Genomic DNA, 18,531 nt, shown 5'->3' on the forward strand with positions numbered 1-18,531 from the left:
CATCTGATATCCTTAAACATACATCTACCCACAGGATTTGCAGTGGGGTGTCTGTGGAGTGGCTGAGCCAGCACACCCTAGGCTGGCTTCCTGGTTATATTGGTAGTAATCCCAAAGAAGGATGGAGAGGATGTTTTCAGGTCTTCCCCATGCTGCCAGCTCACCAATCCTTGATCTGCTCCAGTCTCCAGCTGCCAGTGCTGCACCCTTCACAAAAATGCCCTTCCCTGGCAGCAGGCTGAAAGAAGTTCTTTTTGCAGATGTGCTGCCCACAAAGGTCAAGCCCCAGCCTGACAGTTTGCTCCCTTCACATGATCTCAATCCACTCCTGCCCTTCCCAGCCTCATGTCCTTTGTGCAAGGGCTTGTCACTACTTCACTGAAGAAACACTGACACTCAGCAGGGACAGGGGGAACTATAAGAGGGAAGACAGTGGGAGGTAAGAACTACAGGCCACAAAGGGACTCTTCTGATTATTTTCAGTAGCGCTGGCAAAACAGAGTTGCAATAGCAACAGAGATATTGGCAAGTGAAAACCTTGGTGGGAGATGATGTTGGGAAAGCAAGAGAACCAGCTGCAGAGGTTACAGCAAAATATGCTCAGTGATATGGAACCTCTCCCACACAGCACTTAACCCTGGACTGCCCCAATAGGCATGGAAGGAGAACATGAGATGACAGCATTGGCTGCTGCTACAGACACCCTCCCCATGAGATTTAATTTTTTCTTGTTTTTGTGGTTTTGCTCATACTTCAGTTTGGAGGCAGCTGGGCTATTTCTGTACCAGAATCACTGGCTTGATAGTCTGAAAATATTAAGAACTAACCATGTTTGCTTTACTAAGGAGGAAGAAATACAACACTTGCAATTGGTGCTAGGTGGACAGCTGTGTGTACAAATACTACATTTTCAGCTTTCAGATGGTGGTGCAGGCAGACATTGTTTAATACTTTCTTCCAGCACATTTCTCTGTGCACAATTTCTCTAGTGCTGGAAATTGCCACATGGCTTAATTTCCCTTTTGGACCTTAGTGATATAAAATGATAATGAAATATTTTTATTTAAAAAAACCCAACAAACCATACCATGTCACCTTGCTGGGAAGTCTAAGGTTCACCTTACATCCAGAGAAAAGAGCAAGTGGCATTGACTGCAGAGCTAGCCAAGATCTGACCTGGGAGCTGAGTCACAAGACACAGCAGCACAGAGAGAGATTCTCTTGTGCATCTTTTTTTTCTTTCATCACATGCTTCAGGGGAAGTCAGCTGTAAAACCAGGAGTCTCATTCCTGTAATGAGCTTTAGGTTGTGTGAGGATGTAACCCATGTCAGAATATGAACAGAACCAGTCCTTGGTGCCAAGTACAACTGCAATTATCCTACAACAGCATTTAATAGTTTTAAGCATCTACATATGCCTTGCAACCATGGAATTGCTGTGAAGATGCTGCCAAACCCCTGCCCGGGGTCAGAAGGAAGAGTAGGACCTTCCAGATCAGATGTTCAGGAAGGAAGATCAAGTCCTCTCACAAGTATGAGCTCTAAGCTGCATTCATCAAGCTTTTTGTCATTCAGGACTCTCACTGTGATCCTTCATTGGAACTTTTCTCTAGACTCAGATCTGAAACCTTGATTTACAAGAAGTCCTCCATCTCCTTACATGGTTCAGTATTTTGCTGCTGAAAATCCAATCCACAACTATTCCCAGTATTATTTTATTTTGTTGTAACAACATACAGCTGACCAGCTCTGTGTCTGGGGATGAAGGATGTTATCACACTCCTGGAAAGTTGGTACTGAGACATAACCAACCCCGAAAAACATCTAATGCCCTCCCTGCAGGCTGCAAGATGGTGCTTTAAAGACAAACATACTCCATATGCATTTACTTTACCACAGGGAAAAGCAAGGATACCCCATAAACAGATTCAGAAACTATGATAATTTATGCAGTTTATGCAGCAAATCACATTTCATGCAAAAAATGAATAAAAGTAAAATCATCGTCTAGAACATTTCACAACACATAATTTGAAAGCAAACTTCAGCTTCAAACTACCCTACTGCTTGGTTAGCAAAAATACAGTTTCATTGTTATGTTATTAGTTTCCAAAGAGTATTGACTACAACAAGTTTCAACCTGAATACACTTAAAAGTAAGTAAAACCCCATTTTAAAATACATTATTTTTATACATTTGGTGAGAAAGATAAAGACTTGTCATATACTTTTGCTCATAAAAGGTGAAACTTCCTAATAAGCCAAGAGTAAGGTCTTCCCTGAAATTTGCTCTGAGGAGCAAAACACTACTTTATTCTCAAGTTATCACTTTTATCAAGATGTTCACATTTTCAGCACAAGCTCCACATTTTTTTCTGTAGCTTCCGTTGACTAATAAAGATTTCAATGTATTTTGTTGCTGTTGCTTAAGCCAGACACTGAGCCCAGGCATTACCATTTTAGCCAGTCACTCCTGTACTCACAAATGGACATAGTTGCTTTAAACAAGTAATGCTGAAGTTGCTTTCCTAGACTAACCATACCTGCTAAATCTCCTTGAGAAGGTGCAGCTTGGATCAGCTTGCTTGTGCTTTAATAGTTTACATGAATTCCTGGACACAGTATTTTCCCAAGAGTGAAAGCTGTGCTTCTCAGACTGCTGCCAGCCCAGAAAAGCTGCTCACACACACACACACACACACACACACACACACACACACACTTCCAAACTGTGCTAGAATGGCCTCTGGAGAAGACCTGGTGGTCAAGCAGCCCATTTTTCATGCTTCCCCTTTCCCCTTGCAATCCTGAGGAATTTCTCTGTTTTGTTTTGTTTTTCAACAATGCCCCTCCCAGGGCACAGTTAATCACACAAGAACTACACAACACTTTTCAGAGCCCCAGATGCCACTAGAGAACAAAGCAAGATTTCTCTCTGCCTCCCACTCTGTGACAGCACTTTGTTTTTATAAAGTATATTCAGGAAAGTTTATATCCCACTAGAGATTCCTTTTTTTGCTTAGTCTCAAGGCCTGCTATGTTCCAGAGATACTGTCCTGGGCAGCTCAGCTATAGGACAGAGTGGTCACAATGAAGTTTTCACAGCATTAACATCTACCACAAAAAGAAAAGTCTGGAGCCTCAATGTGGGCAAAGTGGCTGTAAGCACCTGAATTTAAATAACCTCCAGTCTTCCAGAAAAAGGCCCAAATTAGAGAAGGACCATCTTGCCTCATTTTGAGTTAATTATTTTTTTCCTTAGTCACAAAATCCTCCAGGTTTGCACAGCCACTTGGATGAACCTTACAATTCAGACTATCCTTGAATCTGCAATTTTTGGCTCAAATAGTTGCATAGCACAGATACAAATGTTGTATTAGTCTCTCCACATAGAGTTTTGCTCCTTTCCACTAAGAAAATAAACTCCAATACCCATCTGAGTAACTGAAGTGCACTCACAGTAATGTTCACATCAGTTTTACAAAGACAAACAGCAGCAGCTTCACAGTGCAGCACCCCTTAGGTAACAGGTGGATTCCATGCTAGACCTTTCAGATATTAGACCACCAAAAAAAGGATAAACTCACAAATTTTGGATTAAATTTAAGCTTGTTACATAAGTTAGTTGTTTTGAAAATCTGGTAAGGCAACCATTGCTATAATCCCTCAAGTACAGAGAGATATATAGGCTCTGCAATAGCATTCTTCTTAGGATTATTTTATTTTATATCTTATGAGAAGCTGCTGTTTTGCAATAGTGGATGTTCCAGCACCTGTGATACTCTAAACAGGAGAGAGTCCAGGTTTCCACAGGGAAGGAGATAAATTTTTTGTTTCATTCTTCACACTTCTCATATCCACTTCTGAAACCTACTACTAACAAACAACAAAAAAATGCTAGCATACTGGAAGATTTTCTTCAATCATTCAGATGTAATAATGTCATGGATTTCATCTTCTTTTGGTGCCCCCAAAGCCTGAAAAGAAAAGAAAAAAAGGTGTCAGCTGTACCACAGCCTTTCCACTTGGCTCTCTAGTTCTAAACAGGCTAAAGGTGGCAGGTGAGATGAGTAAAACATATTTGCCTAAAGCAGAACAGGAAGTAACTGTGGGCTGACTGGCCTGGAAAAATATTCTATTCTTCCAGATCAGACAACCTGCTTTCCAAAAAGAAATGATGTTTCTACATGCTTGCTAGAGAAGGGCATGTGAAGTGTGCATCAAAGGGGAAAGCCTTAAACAAATACACTTTGCAGATGAAGACAAATCCAATTCTGGTGGTACCATGCCCATTTTGTAGAGTTTTATGCTCAACTTCCAGAGGAAACAAACGTGGGACATGGTACAGGCAGGCATACAAAAAAGTGTCAAAATGAAAGGATGAGTGCTTGCTGAACCCCAGCTAACATCTGTGTATGTTTGCTTACCAAAACCTCTGGAGCCTTGGAAGGTTACAAGGTGTTTTGCCTTACCAGAAGCAGTTCTTGTTCCTGAACTGCCACCTTGTGTGGAGTTGCTTGAGTGCTCACCAGCTGGAGGTGGAGCTGTAGCACCTGCCCAGGTATTGTAATATGGGGAATGTGGCTGTGCTCTGGTGAGGAAGAGAGTAGAAGGAAGCCTTCATTAGTGTCCTTCATGAAAAATTAAGAAATCACCATTCTGTACAACAAGGAGATGACATTTGAGAGAAAACTCAGGCAGTTGTTTCAAAGCTGGCCAGTGTCATCACAAAAACACCTGTAGGCTTTCAAAAGGAAATTAAGCCTCATTCTGCAGGATAAGCAGTTCCAAAAGCTGCAAATGAGGAACTTTTTCCCTCTGAAACTCTGGCCTTAGATTCTGTCAGACAAGAAAGTAGATCTGAAATTTGAAACCTAAATTCATTTTGGCAACACCTACGTCCCAGCCATGTAAGTGAAAATATTTCCTTGTTCCATCACCTACCCTGAAAAGGCTCTATCAACAGAGCTTGGGCAACTCAAGATTCCCTGCAGGAACCCCATGTTCTCTATAGAAGCCTAAAATGGCAGCACCAGTGCCCTTTAACCTGTATGTCTAAAAATCATTCATTTTGATTGTTTAAAAGTGTGTAGCAAATAGGACCAGTAGATGTTTACTCCAGCACTAAAACTTCCTTTGAACGATGTTTTTGTTATGGTTTTCCAAAATGCAGCTTATGTTATGAACTACAAGTCCTTTGGAAAAACCTCCCCCCTCAGAATTCCATATATGGGCCAGAAAGAGACTGTAGATTAAAGGCTGCTTAATTTGACCACACTGATTAGCACAGAAAAGCAGCTGCCATCCAGACAGACTTTAGGAGAGTGGACATTGATACAAGAGACCCATCTACAGGTAATTTTATGCTTAATATCTGTGTTTTAAGGCAGTGGTCAGATGGATTGTATAAATGCTTATTTTAAAATCACAGGCCATCATGCCAGGCCAGAGTAATCAGCTAACACAGAATGAAGTACCTCAGACCTCCAAATTCTTATTCCTCAGAAACATGTTTAAAATGTCTCTGCTGCTAAAGCTATACATAGCTCCTTAAAATATTTCATGAGGTGGGATTTTACAGCTTAAAACAATACAGACCTGCAAGCTTAGCAACAATGTAAACACAGTGTATGGCACACCCCCTGAAAGCTTAAATACTTAAAATCTGAGAGCATGCATATTTTACCTGTGACTGCCAGCCAAGTAGCCTAGCAAGCCTCCTGCTCCTAATCCAGTCCAAAATCCTGGTCCTGAATTGGTTCCATGATTGGAATCAGTCCCAAAGTTGTTGTCTCCTTAAACAAAGTGAAAGAAAAAAAAGTATCAGTTAGTTGCACCTAATCCTCAGGCCAGCTGTTGCAACAAGACTCTCCTCTTAAACATAATGGAAAATTAGACCATGATCTCCTCCTGATTTCAGTAGATGCTTGATCAAGTTTAACTTTAAAGGTCTCAAAGAAAAAAAACAGAAATGAACACTAAACAGCTTTATGTTAAAAATTAGCTTCCACTCAGTCACACAGCCCTGGTATTTCTGCAAAACACTGTGAAGATGCCTTGTCTGCTCAAGGTCAGACAGTGGATCAGAAGCAGGAATTGAAACCAAGCATGTGAGATCAAAGTGTGAAGCACCAGGCCAGGCTGCTTTCTGATGCCACTCCAAAGAGCTGCCCATTCTGAGTACCAGTGGCTCAGCCTGGTGGCACATGGCTTTGTGTTGTCTGGGGTAATTCTAGTCGGGTGTTTTGTCATCAAAAGACTTGCTCACTGCAGTCACATTGCAATGTTTTTATTATGCATGAGTCACCAAGCTTGACAACCTTGATAAAACTGCATCGAGAGGGTTGAAAGGGTGGGAGAGTCAGAGTTTTCATGTGACCTGAGTAACATGGGGTTCTGACCCAGAACCAAGCCTCTTCCATTTAGAAATAAATAGAGACGATGCAACAGTGTGGCCAGCAGGTCCAGGGAAGGGATTCTGCCCCTGTACTCAGCTCTGGTGAGGCCACAGCTTGAGTCCTGTGTCCAGTTCTGGGCCCCTCAGTTCAGGAAGGAGATTGAGGTGCTGGAGCAGGTCCAGAGAAGAGCAAGGAGGCTGTGAAGGGACTCGAGCAAAGATCCTATGAGGAGAGGCTGAGGGAGCTGGGGGTGTTCAGCCTGGAGAAGAGGAGGCTCAGGGGAGACCTCATCACTCTCTCCAACTCCCTGAAAGGAGGTTGGAGCCAGGGGGGGGTTGGGCTCTTTTCCCAGGCAACTCTCAGCAAGACAAGAGGGCACAAGAGGTCTCAAGTTGTGCCAGGGGAGGTTTAGGTTGGACATTAGAAAGAATTTCTTTATGGAGAGGGTGATCAGACATTGGAATGGGCTGCCCAGGGAAGTGGTGGATTCTCCATCCCTGGAGATATTTAAAAAGAGACTGGATGTGGCACTCAGTGCCATGGGCTGGGAACTGCAGCGGGAGTGGATCAAGGGTTGGACTTGATGATCTCTGAGGTCCCTTCCAACCCAGCTGATTCTGTGATTCTATGAAAAACAAAGCAGAATAATTTTCTGGTCTAGAGAAAAACAAGGATGTAAGAATATGCTCAATAACAGGTTTAACAGAGAAGGAAGTGTAAAAGGAGACCAAAGATTACAGTCTCCCTGAATTGTGCTCCTCTAAACAGGTGGACATTGGATTTCATTTTGAATGCACTGGAAGGAAGACAAACTCTCACTGGGATGATATTCCCCTTAAACTATGCAGACTTGGAACAACAACAAAAACAAACCACACAGTACTTCAGTTGCTGTAAAAACAATGTTAATCAGGGAGATGAACCAACTAATTTGTTCAACAGGGCCATGGCTGAACACTGACTCAGAAAACTGAGTATTTTTTTGTTGAAATTTCTGGAGTAAACATTAAGGATTATGTCAAACCACTAACAGAGAAAAAGCAGAACTTAATTAAGATGGGTAACTAAACAAGTTTCACAAGATGCATTCTGCATCTTCAGGGGATTTAAAGTGAGGCAAATCAAGTATTAACAGCAATAAGTGAATGATACTGTTTTTCACTACCATCCAGATTTTCAAAGGCTAATATGTTCTTGATGCATGGACATACACATTCAGAGATGGGATTTTGCTCCTCTGTCATATTTAAGGCAGGTATTAAATGTACAAAGAACAATAACTATTTTTAAGCTGGCCTCACATCCAAGAGGCTTCATCCTTACATTGAAATCTGAGGAGAAATCCTTGACACACTTTACTAAAAATGCCTTAAGGTAACTCTTTTGTGGCTTCCAACTTGCATTTTAAGTGTCTCAATTTTCAGCATTAATCAGGAAAACATTTTTCAGGCCCTACCCTTGCTAGATTTCCAAGTCCTACAATGAAAAATGAATTGGTGCAATTAATTGACAAGGAACAGGACATAAAAAAAACCCTCCAGAAAGTAACCTTTTGCTCTGTTCTGCCTGTGTCTGGTACAACAGAACCCTGACTTACGCCCAGGGCTCTCAATAACTACCACAATAACACCAGTGGCAAGTGGCATGAGCACACTAAGTCACTCATGCATGAGCAGCACAGACTGTCTGAAGTCTGAAATAACTACGTGGAACCAATCTGCAAAGCCACCAGCAATACAGAAGCAGAACCCCTTTAATTTTATGCTGCAGGCACATCTGAAAAGTTCCCACTGCTCATGCAGGGTACGAGGGTATCCAAAAGTTACAGTGGCACCCTCTGTTGGCCACTTGTGTACACGTGGAAGAAAGCACACCCAGAATATGAGCTTCTGACTAAGCAATCAATCTTTGCTATTTATTTACTGGATAGAATGCCTTCTCTCAAAGGGTAAAGAGGAAGGGCACAAAGATGATCAGAGAGCTGGAACACCTCTCTAGTAAAGACAAGCTGAGAGAGCTGGGGTTGTTCAGCCTGAAGAAGAGAAGGCTCTGGGAAGACCTCACAGCAGCCTTCCAGTACCTGAAGGGCTACAAGAAAGCTGGGAACAAACTTCTTAGCAGGGCCTGTAGCAGTAGGACAAGGGGTACTGGTTTTAAATACAAAGGGGTTCAATTTAGACTGGAGACAAGGAAGTAGGATTTCACAATGAGGGTAGTGAACCACTGGAACAGGTTGCCCATAAAGGTCATGGATGCCTCATTCCTGGGAACACTCAAGGCCACCCTGATCTCACTGCTGGAGGGTCCAACTACAGGACCTTTAAAGGTCCTGTCCAGCCCACACCACTCTATGATTCTCACAAATTAAAAAAAAAAAAAAAAAAAAAAGGGTGGAATGTATGCAACTTGTCAAATATCATTTGTGTTCCAGTGCTGTATGTCACATTTCCATAGGTTTTAAAGACTTGGTCAGATACCAGATGAATAATGTTTATTTCCTTTAGACACTAAAGCCACCTAGGGCAGCCCAGACAGCAAGTGACAAAAGTCATCAGTTTTCTGGGTAAAGAAGGGCATCTTTTCCTGGCAGCATCCTTGTCACTGCTTATACTATTCCCAACTTCCCAATGTGAGATTTGGGTGCTACACCCCTACTGATAATTCACAGATGTCTCATCTGCTGGGACTACAGAGGGGCACCTGCACACAGAGGAGTGGCTCATGATACTTGACTCCATCAACTGTTGTGTGAGCAAAATGGGGGCCTGAAAAAGACCCTTCCCTAAAGTTCCAAAGTGCTTCTTTGGCACCAGTTTGCTTCTGCCTGCCTGAGACAATACTGCCTGATTACTTATCAAGGTTACCTTTCCTGTCACAATCCTCATATTTCAGAGTGTAAAAAGAGCATTTGCAGAGCATGGGGATGTGGAAAGTTCAAAGGACTGCACAGCTGCTCCCTGTGGGAAACCAAGTGGTTATTTTAACTTCTGAACAAAGAACAGAATGCAAAGCTGGCAGCAGGCTCTGCAACCAATCCAGCAGCCTAATGCCAATGCATTTAAGTCTATCCCAGCCAGACTTACTGCAGATAAAAGAGTACAATCCTGCTTTTCTGAGTAGTAGGAACAGCTTGGAGTCCTACCTGTGAAGCTGGACTTAAAACCAGGAGGAGGAGGAGGCACGTTCCGAGTCTGTGAGTAAGGCCCAAAGAACCCGTTACACTCATGAAGAGTCTCGTAGGCCTGCTCGGTTCCACTGGAGCATTTTCCATGGAAATAACTGTATATTCCATAAACTACAGCCAGAACCAGCAACACAAGTGCTCCGGCCCCACAGCTGGAATAATCCTCCTTCGGGTGGTAACTGCCAGAGTGAAATCTGTTGGAGTTGATTCTCCTTTCCCCTTCCTCAGTCAGCTCCAGACTGAAGAGCAGGCTGCAGGAGCCTCTGGTGATGTAAGGATCATCAGGGTGGTCGTAGCCCTCACAGCTCACTTCCAGCTGCCCAAACCTCTGGCTGTTTTCCAGCTCTGCTTTGCACTGCCACTGAGAAATAAACACAGCACAAAGTAAAACCCCCTGCTCCAGAGGTGGAAACACCTGTCTGCCTGGCCAAATGCACTCTGAAATACAGCTGCAATCTGAAACAAACTATCAGTATTTTTAAAAACCCTAAAAAAACCAAAACAACCCCAACCTGTTACTCTAGAACACAGAATCATAAATTATGGAAGATTTTCTTTTTCTTCACTGAAGATGTTTTTCAAGCATTCCTTCTTCAGGCATAAGAATATTTCTAAAAGTAAGCTGCACCCTCTGCACCAGTTGCTTAATAAATGCCTGTCCCACACAACCTGTATGACAGCTACAGGACAAAAATCCCATGCACCTGATTCCACTGATTCCACACAGAGACCAAAATAAATCTGGGCAGACACCATTAAGCACCCATAAGCAACACTGAACAATCACACTGCAATTCTGCAGCTGCACACATGCAGATTCCTCAGACTCCTGTTCCTCTGAAGTACCTGAATTTGTGTCACCACCTCTAACTGCAAGGGCCACACAGCTTGGGGGAAAAAAAGTAGTAATTTCTAAATTAGTAATTCAGGACAGCAGGACCAGCTGCCAGATCAGGTCTGACTGCACTTTTACAATGCTGTTGCTGTTTTAACAACTATATTCAGCCCTGACTTCTGGTTACCCTATTGCAGGAGCCTAGGTAGTAGCTAACAAAACACAAACACATGACTATTTAATTACTAGTGCTGACATCCTAGCATGCAAATAGTAACACAAAACTGAAATCTAGCTTTTAAAGGACAGAGCTGAAGTGATGCAAATACTTATACCCCTTTCTACTATAAAAATTGGAAATCTACACAGCAATACCAAAACAAGGGCATCCTCAAGGATTCACAAGTTTTGTTTTATAAACTCGAGCAATATTTTAATTAAAACCCATGCAGGCTGGATATACAGTGCTTTTACATACATACAGTTTTCTGAGATATTTCGAAGATATGTTTACTGAAGTTCTGGAGAATTCAAACCCAAAGTTATTTAGGTGAAGCCCTGGTTATCAGAAGCCCTCTTAACACGACAAAGCAAACTGAACTGGCACCTGAGCCCATTACTCTTTTCTCCTTCGGAAGGCACCGAGTCTGGGGGAAGGAGTTTTCATTAAGCGTTTAGAAAGCTTCAGAGAGTTACCTGTACATCGTAGCCATCCCAGCCTTTGTTGTAGCACTGAACGACCTCGGGGACACGGGAGCACCCAGCGGTGCCTCCCGTGCACTGTAACTGCGGGACTGCCGCTGTCCGCCGGGCTGTCGTGTAGCGGCCCCTGTGCAGAGTCAGTGCCTGCACCTCCCTCAGCAGGACCCTACCTGAAAGGGGGGGGACGGGACACAAAGCTCAGCGTTTGCCCAGACCCTTGAGCCTTCCCGAAAGCGGCCCCCCGCCCCCCAGCGCGTTTCTGCAAAGGGCGAAGCTTTCAGAAGTACCACAGGGCGAAGGGGAAGGCGGCAGCGCCTCCGATGACCCTGGGGGCGGGTTCTGGGCTCTTCCCCTCGGAGCACAGCGCCGCCGCGGGACCACCACTGCGGCACCAATGCTGTGGCAGCCCCAAACGAGGGCTACGGGCAGCCCAAAGCAAAAAAAAAATCCCTCCTGGAGCCGGCACGGCCGCCTCCCACCGCGCCCCAGGCCGCCGCCGCCAACCCTCCCGGGCCTCCGCCCTGACGCCAGAGGCCGCAGGGGAGGCCGAAGAGTTCGAGGTTCCTTCAGCCGGGAGGCTCTCCCAGAAGCGCCCCCATCCCCGCGGATCTCACCCGGATCCTTCCAGCAGAGCGCGGGGCCCGGGGCAGCGCAGATGAGGAGGAGGAGGAAGAGGAAAGGAGGGAGGAAGAACGCGGACACCGTCACAGCCGCCATGACACCCCCGGGCTGACCCAACCGCCCCCTGCGGGAGCGGCGCCGCTCATTGGCTGACCCTGCCGGAAGGGGCGGGGCTTTGTGGGAGGGCAACGTCCGCTTTAACCCCGCCCACACATCCCACACGGACCAATGGGCAGCGAGGGGGCGGGGCGCAGCGCGCCTTTGCCTCGCGATGGGGCGCAGCACCTTCCCGCGCTGCGAGGGAGTGGGCGGAGCCGGCGCCTTGACGTCAGCAGTACGTAACCCGTCACGTGTCCGGAGCGGAGGAGGCGGAAGCGTCTCCCGGTTCCGCTTCCCGGTGGTGCTGGCGGGACGGGCGGCGCCATGGCCGGTATCAAAGGTGCGCGGGGGCACGGCGTGGTTTCCCTTGCAGCGGGGGCGGGATGACGCCCCTTCGGCCGGCTGCTTAGAGCCGGGCGCCTCTCCGCCGGGTGGGGCGTGGGCGCCGGAGCCGCCGCCGGTGTGGCCGCAGCCCGGGGGGAGGCCCAGCGCGGGGCCCAGGGAGGGGCGGGCGGGAGGGAAGGAGGAAGGAGCCGGAGACCCCGCTCCGCTCCACCGGGATACTTTGAGCCGGCGTAGGAGGAGCTGGGCGCTCAAGGAGCTGCCGGGCCCGGGCGGCGGGAGCGCTGTCTCGGTAGGGAGAACACGGGCGGCCCGGCCCCGGGTTGGGCTCCGGTGGGTGCTGGGCACAGCGCACTGAACCTCCGCATGGTGTCCGCTTCTGCTCTCCTTGCAGCCCTGATCAGCCTGTCCTTCGGCGGAGCCGTCGGCCTCATGTTCCTGATGCTGGGATGCGCCCTCCCCCAATACAAGTAACGTGCGCTCTGCCCACTCTTCTCTCGCGTGTCGGTAGTTGGGCTTTGCGAGCTGTGGGCTGAGAGGTACCGGGTATGGGGTGGAGTTTGGGTGTTATTTTTTAATTGTTATTGTCTCAAAAGATTGAGGCGGCAAGAAAGACCTTGCCAGGAGTTGATTTATTGTAAAAGTGAAGGTGACAGAAGTTAAACTGGCCTGGCTGCAAACTCTTAAGGAACACACTGGCTAAACACACCTGCAGCGGTGGCAGATAAACATTTGGCATCTCCTGGAGCAGACAGGGAATATCTATTGTTGGGGAAGTGCTGGTGTTCTCTGTGGCCACTCAGTGGCAGCTGTGGGTGTGTGGGTGGGTGCGGGTGTCCCCTGCACTCCTGGCTGCTGACCACACCCGGTAAGGGAGCGTCTGGGGTGAGCACAGCTGCTGGCTGTGCTTTCAGTCTGGTGATTCCTCCTGCCTCTTCGTTTCCAGGAGATAATGAAGCTGTAGACCAGTAGAGCAAGAAGTTCATTCAGTCGGTGGCTTTGATCTTTTGCGAGTCAATGCTGACTTAACAAAAAGTCTTCTAAAGCCACTTGTTTAGTGTTAGATAAATGTAGAACATCCTGTTGGTAGCTGTGAATTGCAGTTCTCTGCATCTGTGAAGGCCTTTCTTAGGTCAGCTGCCTTCCCTTATAAACCCAGGGCTGGTGACTCAAACCCTTAGGTTTATCACACAGTCAGCATTCAAATAGTGTAACAAAGTTGTAATGAAACAATATGTAGCTGCGTTGGAGTGGTGTGAGAAATCTGGTCTGGTGAGCAAAAGATGGTGTGGGTTTTTTAGGTTTTTTGTTACTAGTGTTAAGATTAAAAAAAAAAAAAAAGTCACCTCATGACTGCTGAGTGTTTGACTACAGGCAGAGGGCTGCACACTGTGCCTGTTTGTGCACTGAAAGCTTACAGGCAAAAATGTCATGAGACCTCTACAAAGGCATCTCTGTAATTCTCAAGTAAAGCTGGGAGGTTAAACTTGTGGGTTAAGCTCATCTCGTGAGCTGGCCTTGGATTTGGGCTTGCTTGGTGAAATCTTGCTTTATGAATATCCTGTCAGTGAGCTCTGCTGCCTCCCAGGTCAGCTGGAGCCACTCACAAACAGGGTCTGTTGGATTAATGTCTGGGTGTTCCAAGGAAAAGGATTTGCTGTCTCTGGCTTGTGTCTGTCTTTCCTGAATGTGGATGCTGGATGGGGAAAGTGCTTTGCATTGATTTTAGGAAGAGCAGGAACAAAACCAAGTTGATTTTAACTTTTCTTCTCCTTTCTTTTTCAGCCAGTACTGGCCACTGTTTGTTCTGTTTTTTTACATCCTTTCTCCTATCCCGTACTGCATAGCAAGAAGATTAGTAGATGACACAGATGCTACAAGTAATGCCTGCAAGGAGCTAGCAATATTTCTTACAACAGGCATTGTTGTATCAGCATTTGGGCTACCCATAGTGTTTGCAAGAGCACAACTGGTTAGTAATGTTTCAATCTATTAATTTTTTTTTTTCCCGAAAAACTTTGTTCTTCATGGTTTTTTCACTGAAGATAAAGCTCTCATGCACCGAGCAGCTTTTGTAGTTACATTCTTGAGATGCTTGCAATGGAAACAATAAGAGTTCTTTTGGCAGGAAAAACTGATACTAGAAGCAGTAGCATGGTGTAGCAGAGTGTCATGATTGCAGAGTGTCATGATTGCAAATTGCTTCATGTGGTCTTGGACTAAACCCTCCCAGCCTATTTGCAATGCAGAGAAAATGAGATAGAAAATTGTGTGAGAACTTAGCAGGCAAGTAACCAAATATAAAAGTGTATAGTATACTTTGCAGGCAATTTGTGGAATAGTTTGGCCTAAAGAAGCATGTATAAAAAATGCATTTCTGTGCTCACTGTAAATGTCACTGTTGCTGTTTTAAACTTCGGAGTTATTACATTTTTTCTAGTGGATGGCTTTTCACTAAAACCCTGTAAGAGATGACCTTGTTTGTGTGAATTTCAGAGAGTGCTTCTAAGTAAAAACCATGGAGTGTTCTCTCCTATAATCTTTTCAGGCAGGAACAGCTGGGATGGTCAGTTTGAATGTCTTGCACCCTTTGAGTCATCCACTTGCTCTCCTTGGAAAACATTCACCTCCCTTTTGTTACAGGGATCTGGAAGATCTGCATCCTTATATGTATTTTAAAGAAGTCTTACAGCATGGTTAGCCAGTGTAGCTGAGCTGCAGAGGTGTTTGGTGCTGTTGCCAAGCCTTACTTTACTGGCTTTGGATGTTCCAGCAAACTGGCTGTGCCTGCTGGGTGGCACTTTGGGCACGGGTGGAAGAAACTTGCCCTGCTGCTTTGGCTGACTCTGAACTGGTCCAGTCTCCTTTTTGGTGAACCCAGCCTTGCTGGCATAGCCACAAATAATGAGATGCCACCTTCTTGCATCACGGACCTGTTGCTGGGTTTTGTCTGTACCATGACATGAAGGTGTTACCTTTTCTCTTGTCAGCATTCAGCTCAAAACCCCTCTAACTGACTTCTTCTTCTTCACAGATTTACTGGGGCGCGTGCGCGCTCGTTCTTACGGGGAACACGGTCATCTTTGCCACAATCCTAGGATTTTTCTTGGTCTTTGGCAGCAATGATGACTTCAGCTGGCAGCAGTGGTGAAAGGAAGATCAGAGAACTATGACAGGCATCTTGTCATGCAGCGGCCATCCATACAAATGGGAGAATGGGCAATAAGAGAAGTAGCGTAGCAAGCCTCTTGAGTATTCTAGATGCTCCTTTTCACCGTGTTCGTGCTGAGTGTTCTACTGTTGCTGACAGGGTTTCTACATTTTAATGAAGTGGAGAGATGATTGGTTTCATTTTTACCTATGGTATGTTTTTTAGGTACTCTCTCAGTTTAAAATTGCCATCCTTCTGTCCGGTGTTTATGTGAAGCTTTAAATCTGGAACAAGAACATTTAAATATGGTTTCAAAACAGGATTTAAAGTTTTGGGTTATTTATGTTAAGCATTAATACTATGTTTCAAGAAATGTTTTTGTTTCTCATATGCTGATTAAATTATATACAAGCTGAATGGAGGTAGGAGGTTGTGCACCTCCGTTGTCAATTACCAGATCAGTGGATTGCTGCTGTATTTTAGCAGAGGCAAGGTGGGGCAGGGAGTACCAGTTGCAGATTTTTCTTCTGCCCATACCTCAAACTGGGTGATGAATGTTGATAGCCTTCATTTCAGGAGAAGGCAGAGGAGCAGGTGGGGTTATTTGGGAGAGGTCCTAAATTTTAACACTGCTAGCACTTTTACCTGCTTTGTTACCAATTCATGTGTGGCTGTGACATTCAAATACTCTGTAAATGTATTGATGCTATGACATACAAGACTGAAGTGTATTGTAGGGGAAGGGAAAATGATGTTTAAATTCCATTTTTAAAAATATCTTTTGAACTCTTTCTATTTATAAGCATTGTATGGTTTTGAACTTTTATGTCAGCTTTCTACTGCAAAGATGTAAAAATGTTCATTTATGGAACTACTGGTCTGTGTTAATTTGAATCATATACAGAGCTGTTTCCTCCTTCCCTTTTTAATTTATTTTATACATAGTATATATACATACAATAAAACAGCTTTTCAAATGTAGATGAAACCCTTTGTGTTAAGAATAATATTTTTTTTTTTTCTTCCCCTTTTCACAATGCAGCTGAGGTGTGACTTTTTTGGAGTCACTGCCTGAACTGATTTCACTGACTTTTTAAGTTCTTACGCACTGTTGGTTAATAGGATGTAACATTATGTCTGTAACTGTAGCTTGTGTTCTGTAAGATTTCACATGTAGCCTCCAATATTTATGACAGGTTTTCTGCATACCTCTCAATTGTCTGGGTTTTTCATTTAAATAAATCTGCCATTCCATCACAAGATAATTGATGAGTGCCAGGTAACCAGGTTTGATTGTATAACGTGCATTGATAAACTTGACCAAACATACTTCTATACTATATTTTTGTTCAGTTCTTTAAAAAGAAAGAGTCTAGAAAATTTACTGTGCATAATTAAAGGCTGATGATTGCTTAAGTTTTGCTTAATGGTGGAGCAGTATGCAAAGACACAAAACTGCAGGTCTTAGCTGTAGTGTTTGTGCACCAATGTAAACAAAAAATAAAGCTGGAATATTTGAAGTCTGATAGGAGGTAGTCAGTAGTTATGGAGAAAATATCCTTGAGGAACTGCTACCAGCAAGTAGGGGCAGCAGGGGTGTAGCCAACTACACGTACTGCTTTGTTCATGTTCTACTGTGTGTAAGAGATCAGTTTTATCCCTGCTGGTAGAGGAACAAATAGGTGCCAAGACCACAGTGCAGAAGCCCATCTATAGCAGATGGTCTTTCAGCCAGACATCTGCACTTCACCAGGCTGCCTGCTGTGGTGACGAATGTTTGGAGGTGTGTAAGGGCTGTAGATTCATTCTTCATCACCTTTTTCTGTGAGACTTCTGTATTCCTCTCCCCAGCACAACAGATGCTTACAAACCAGTGGCTAAATTTGCAGTCCTTGTGAAGGTGGAATGCTTAGGACTTGTACAAATCTTCTGAAACTGTTACAAACTCGGTTTTGTTTGTTTGTTTGTTTGCTTTTTTGTGGTCAGGAACTGTGTTTTCTTTTCCATTGCTGTGCTGCTAAGCCTGCTTCTCAATGTGATGCTACTCTGTATGGCTGGGCCATAGAGCTGACCATATACGTGTTGGCAGTGCATTTTCTGTATGTTAATTACAATGCAGTGTCACCTTTTGCTTGCACACTGGGTACGTGCAGTATTGCTCTGATTTATGAGCTAGACACTTGAGAGGTATGATCCTTCCATAATATATGCACTGAGGTAGTGTTGCCATCCTTCTAGAGGGAAAAACTTTGAATTTTCAATAGCAATCTTGAGATCTGTATGTTTACTCAAAAATACTCTAATAAATGAGTACTTTGTTTAAAGTATTAATTGTTGGCATTTTGTCTTGTGGTTTTTTGGTTTTTTTTTTTCTTTAATGGGGTTGTTGTTCCTGTTGAAGAGCTGTGACCAGGTTACTCAGGAGTCTCTCAGAGTGAGTATTTGTGTCGTTTACCTTGGGCTCCTCTGTAAAGAGCAGCTCAATGGTCTGGTGCTGCAATGAGTTCACTTTGCTGGCCTCACATCTGCAGTTTCTCTTCAGTTTGTGTTTGAAGTCCAAATTCTGACATGCTGCTATTATTATACAAAGTGGTCACCTTCATAACATATTTATAACTTTATAATTTTTATTAAAAAAGACAAAACTACTTAATATTTGTAATTGTTCCTGACATTTCGGAGACTTGCAAACTGGTAACAGCAGTCTTTTAGAAGAAAGTAAATGGAATTGGCTGAAAATCCTTTTTTTTGGGGGGGGGGCGGGAATCACCCTCTTTCCCCTCCCCACACACACTTTGGTCTTATCTGTTGATTTTTTTTTTTTTAATTTATCATCAGAGACAAAAAAAGCCGGTTAATACATTAACATTAAAACCAAGTTATTTAGTTGAAATACTGGAAGACCCGAGCAATTTAGCAATAAGGAGGATGCTACAGCTGCACACCTTTGTTTTTGCTTTCATCAGAGCAAACTAAGCCTGCAAAGGGTGGGGGTGTGATGAAAAAAATCCCATTTCACCTGCTCACCTGGGAGAGAGGGGCAAGGAGCTGGGGGCAGTGTGAAGGGGCTGGGGTGTGGTGGGAGGTGTGGGGTCAGGTGTGAGGGAGGTGTGGGGCCAGGTGTGGGGTCAGGTGTGAGGGAGGTGTGGGGTCAGGTGTGAGGGAGGTGTAGGGTCAGGTGTGAGGGAGGTGTAGGGT

The 18,531-nt window shown here is 44.6% G+C and overlaps 2 protein-coding genes across 3 annotated transcripts; one reads left to right on the top strand and one right to left on the bottom strand.

Moving 5' to 3' along the window:
* Nucleotides 1-1,697: 1,697 nt before the first annotated feature.
* SARAF (store-operated calcium entry associated regulatory factor) lies at nt 1,698-11,902 on the bottom strand. 2 transcript variants are annotated; one of them, XR_011725704.1, is made up of 7 exons: nt 11,735-11,902; nt 11,115-11,290; nt 9,542-9,944; nt 5,688-5,796; nt 4,474-4,592; nt 2,708-3,978; nt 1,698-2,677 (listed from the first exon to the last, which is right to left on the bottom strand). XR_011725704.1 is itself a non-coding variant. In XM_071742886.1 (6 exons), exons 1-6 carry the CDS (start codon nt 11,835-11,837, stop codon nt 3,953-3,955), a joined length of 936 nt encoding a protein of 311 aa, XP_071598987.1. In that variant the 5' UTR covers nt 11,838-11,902; the 3' UTR covers nt 1,698-3,952. The 2 variants fall into 2 exon arrangements, 1 of the variants encoding a protein (XP_071598987.1); XM_071742886.1 differs by having other exon boundaries at nt 1,698-3,978.
* A 189-nt stretch (nt 11,903-12,091) lies between these two features.
* On the top strand, nt 12,092-17,660 carry LEPROTL1 (leptin receptor overlapping transcript like 1). Its single transcript, XM_071742892.1, has 4 exons — nt 12,092-12,180; nt 12,577-12,652; nt 13,968-14,154; nt 15,217-17,660. Exons 1-4 carry the CDS (start codon nt 12,165-12,167, stop codon nt 15,331-15,333), a joined length of 396 nt encoding a protein of 131 aa, XP_071598993.1. The 5' UTR covers nt 12,092-12,164; the 3' UTR covers nt 15,334-17,660.
* Nucleotides 17,661-18,531: the final 871 nt, after the last annotated feature.

The sequence above is a fragment of the Heliangelus exortis genome, chromosome 4 (genome assembly GCF_036169615.1).
Source record: "Heliangelus exortis chromosome 4, bHelExo1.hap1, whole genome shotgun sequence".
Taxonomy (NCBI): domain Eukaryota; kingdom Metazoa; phylum Chordata; class Aves; order Apodiformes; family Trochilidae; genus Heliangelus; species Heliangelus exortis.

Coding starts and splice junctions, on each gene's coding strand:
- SARAF (XM_071742886.1), bottom strand. CDS start 11,837: ATGGCGGCTGTGACGGTGTCCGCGTTCTTCCTCCCTCCTTTCCTCTTC. Junction 5,797..9,541: donor TTTTAAGTCCAGCTTCACAG/GTAGGACTCCAA, acceptor ACTTTGTTTAAG/GAGACAACAACTTTGGGACT. Junction 4,593..5,687: donor TACTTGGCTGGCAGTCACAG/GTAAAATATGCA, acceptor CTTCCTCACCAG/AGCACAGCCACATTCCCCAT.
- LEPROTL1 (XM_071742892.1), top strand. Junction 12,653..13,967: donor TGCGCCCTCCCCCAATACAA/GTAACGTGCGCT, acceptor TTTCTTTTTCAG/CCAGTACTGGCCACTGTTTG. Junction 14,155..15,216: donor TGTTTGCAAGAGCACAACTG/GTTAGTAATGTT, acceptor TCTTCTTCACAG/ATTTACTGGGGCGCGTGCGC.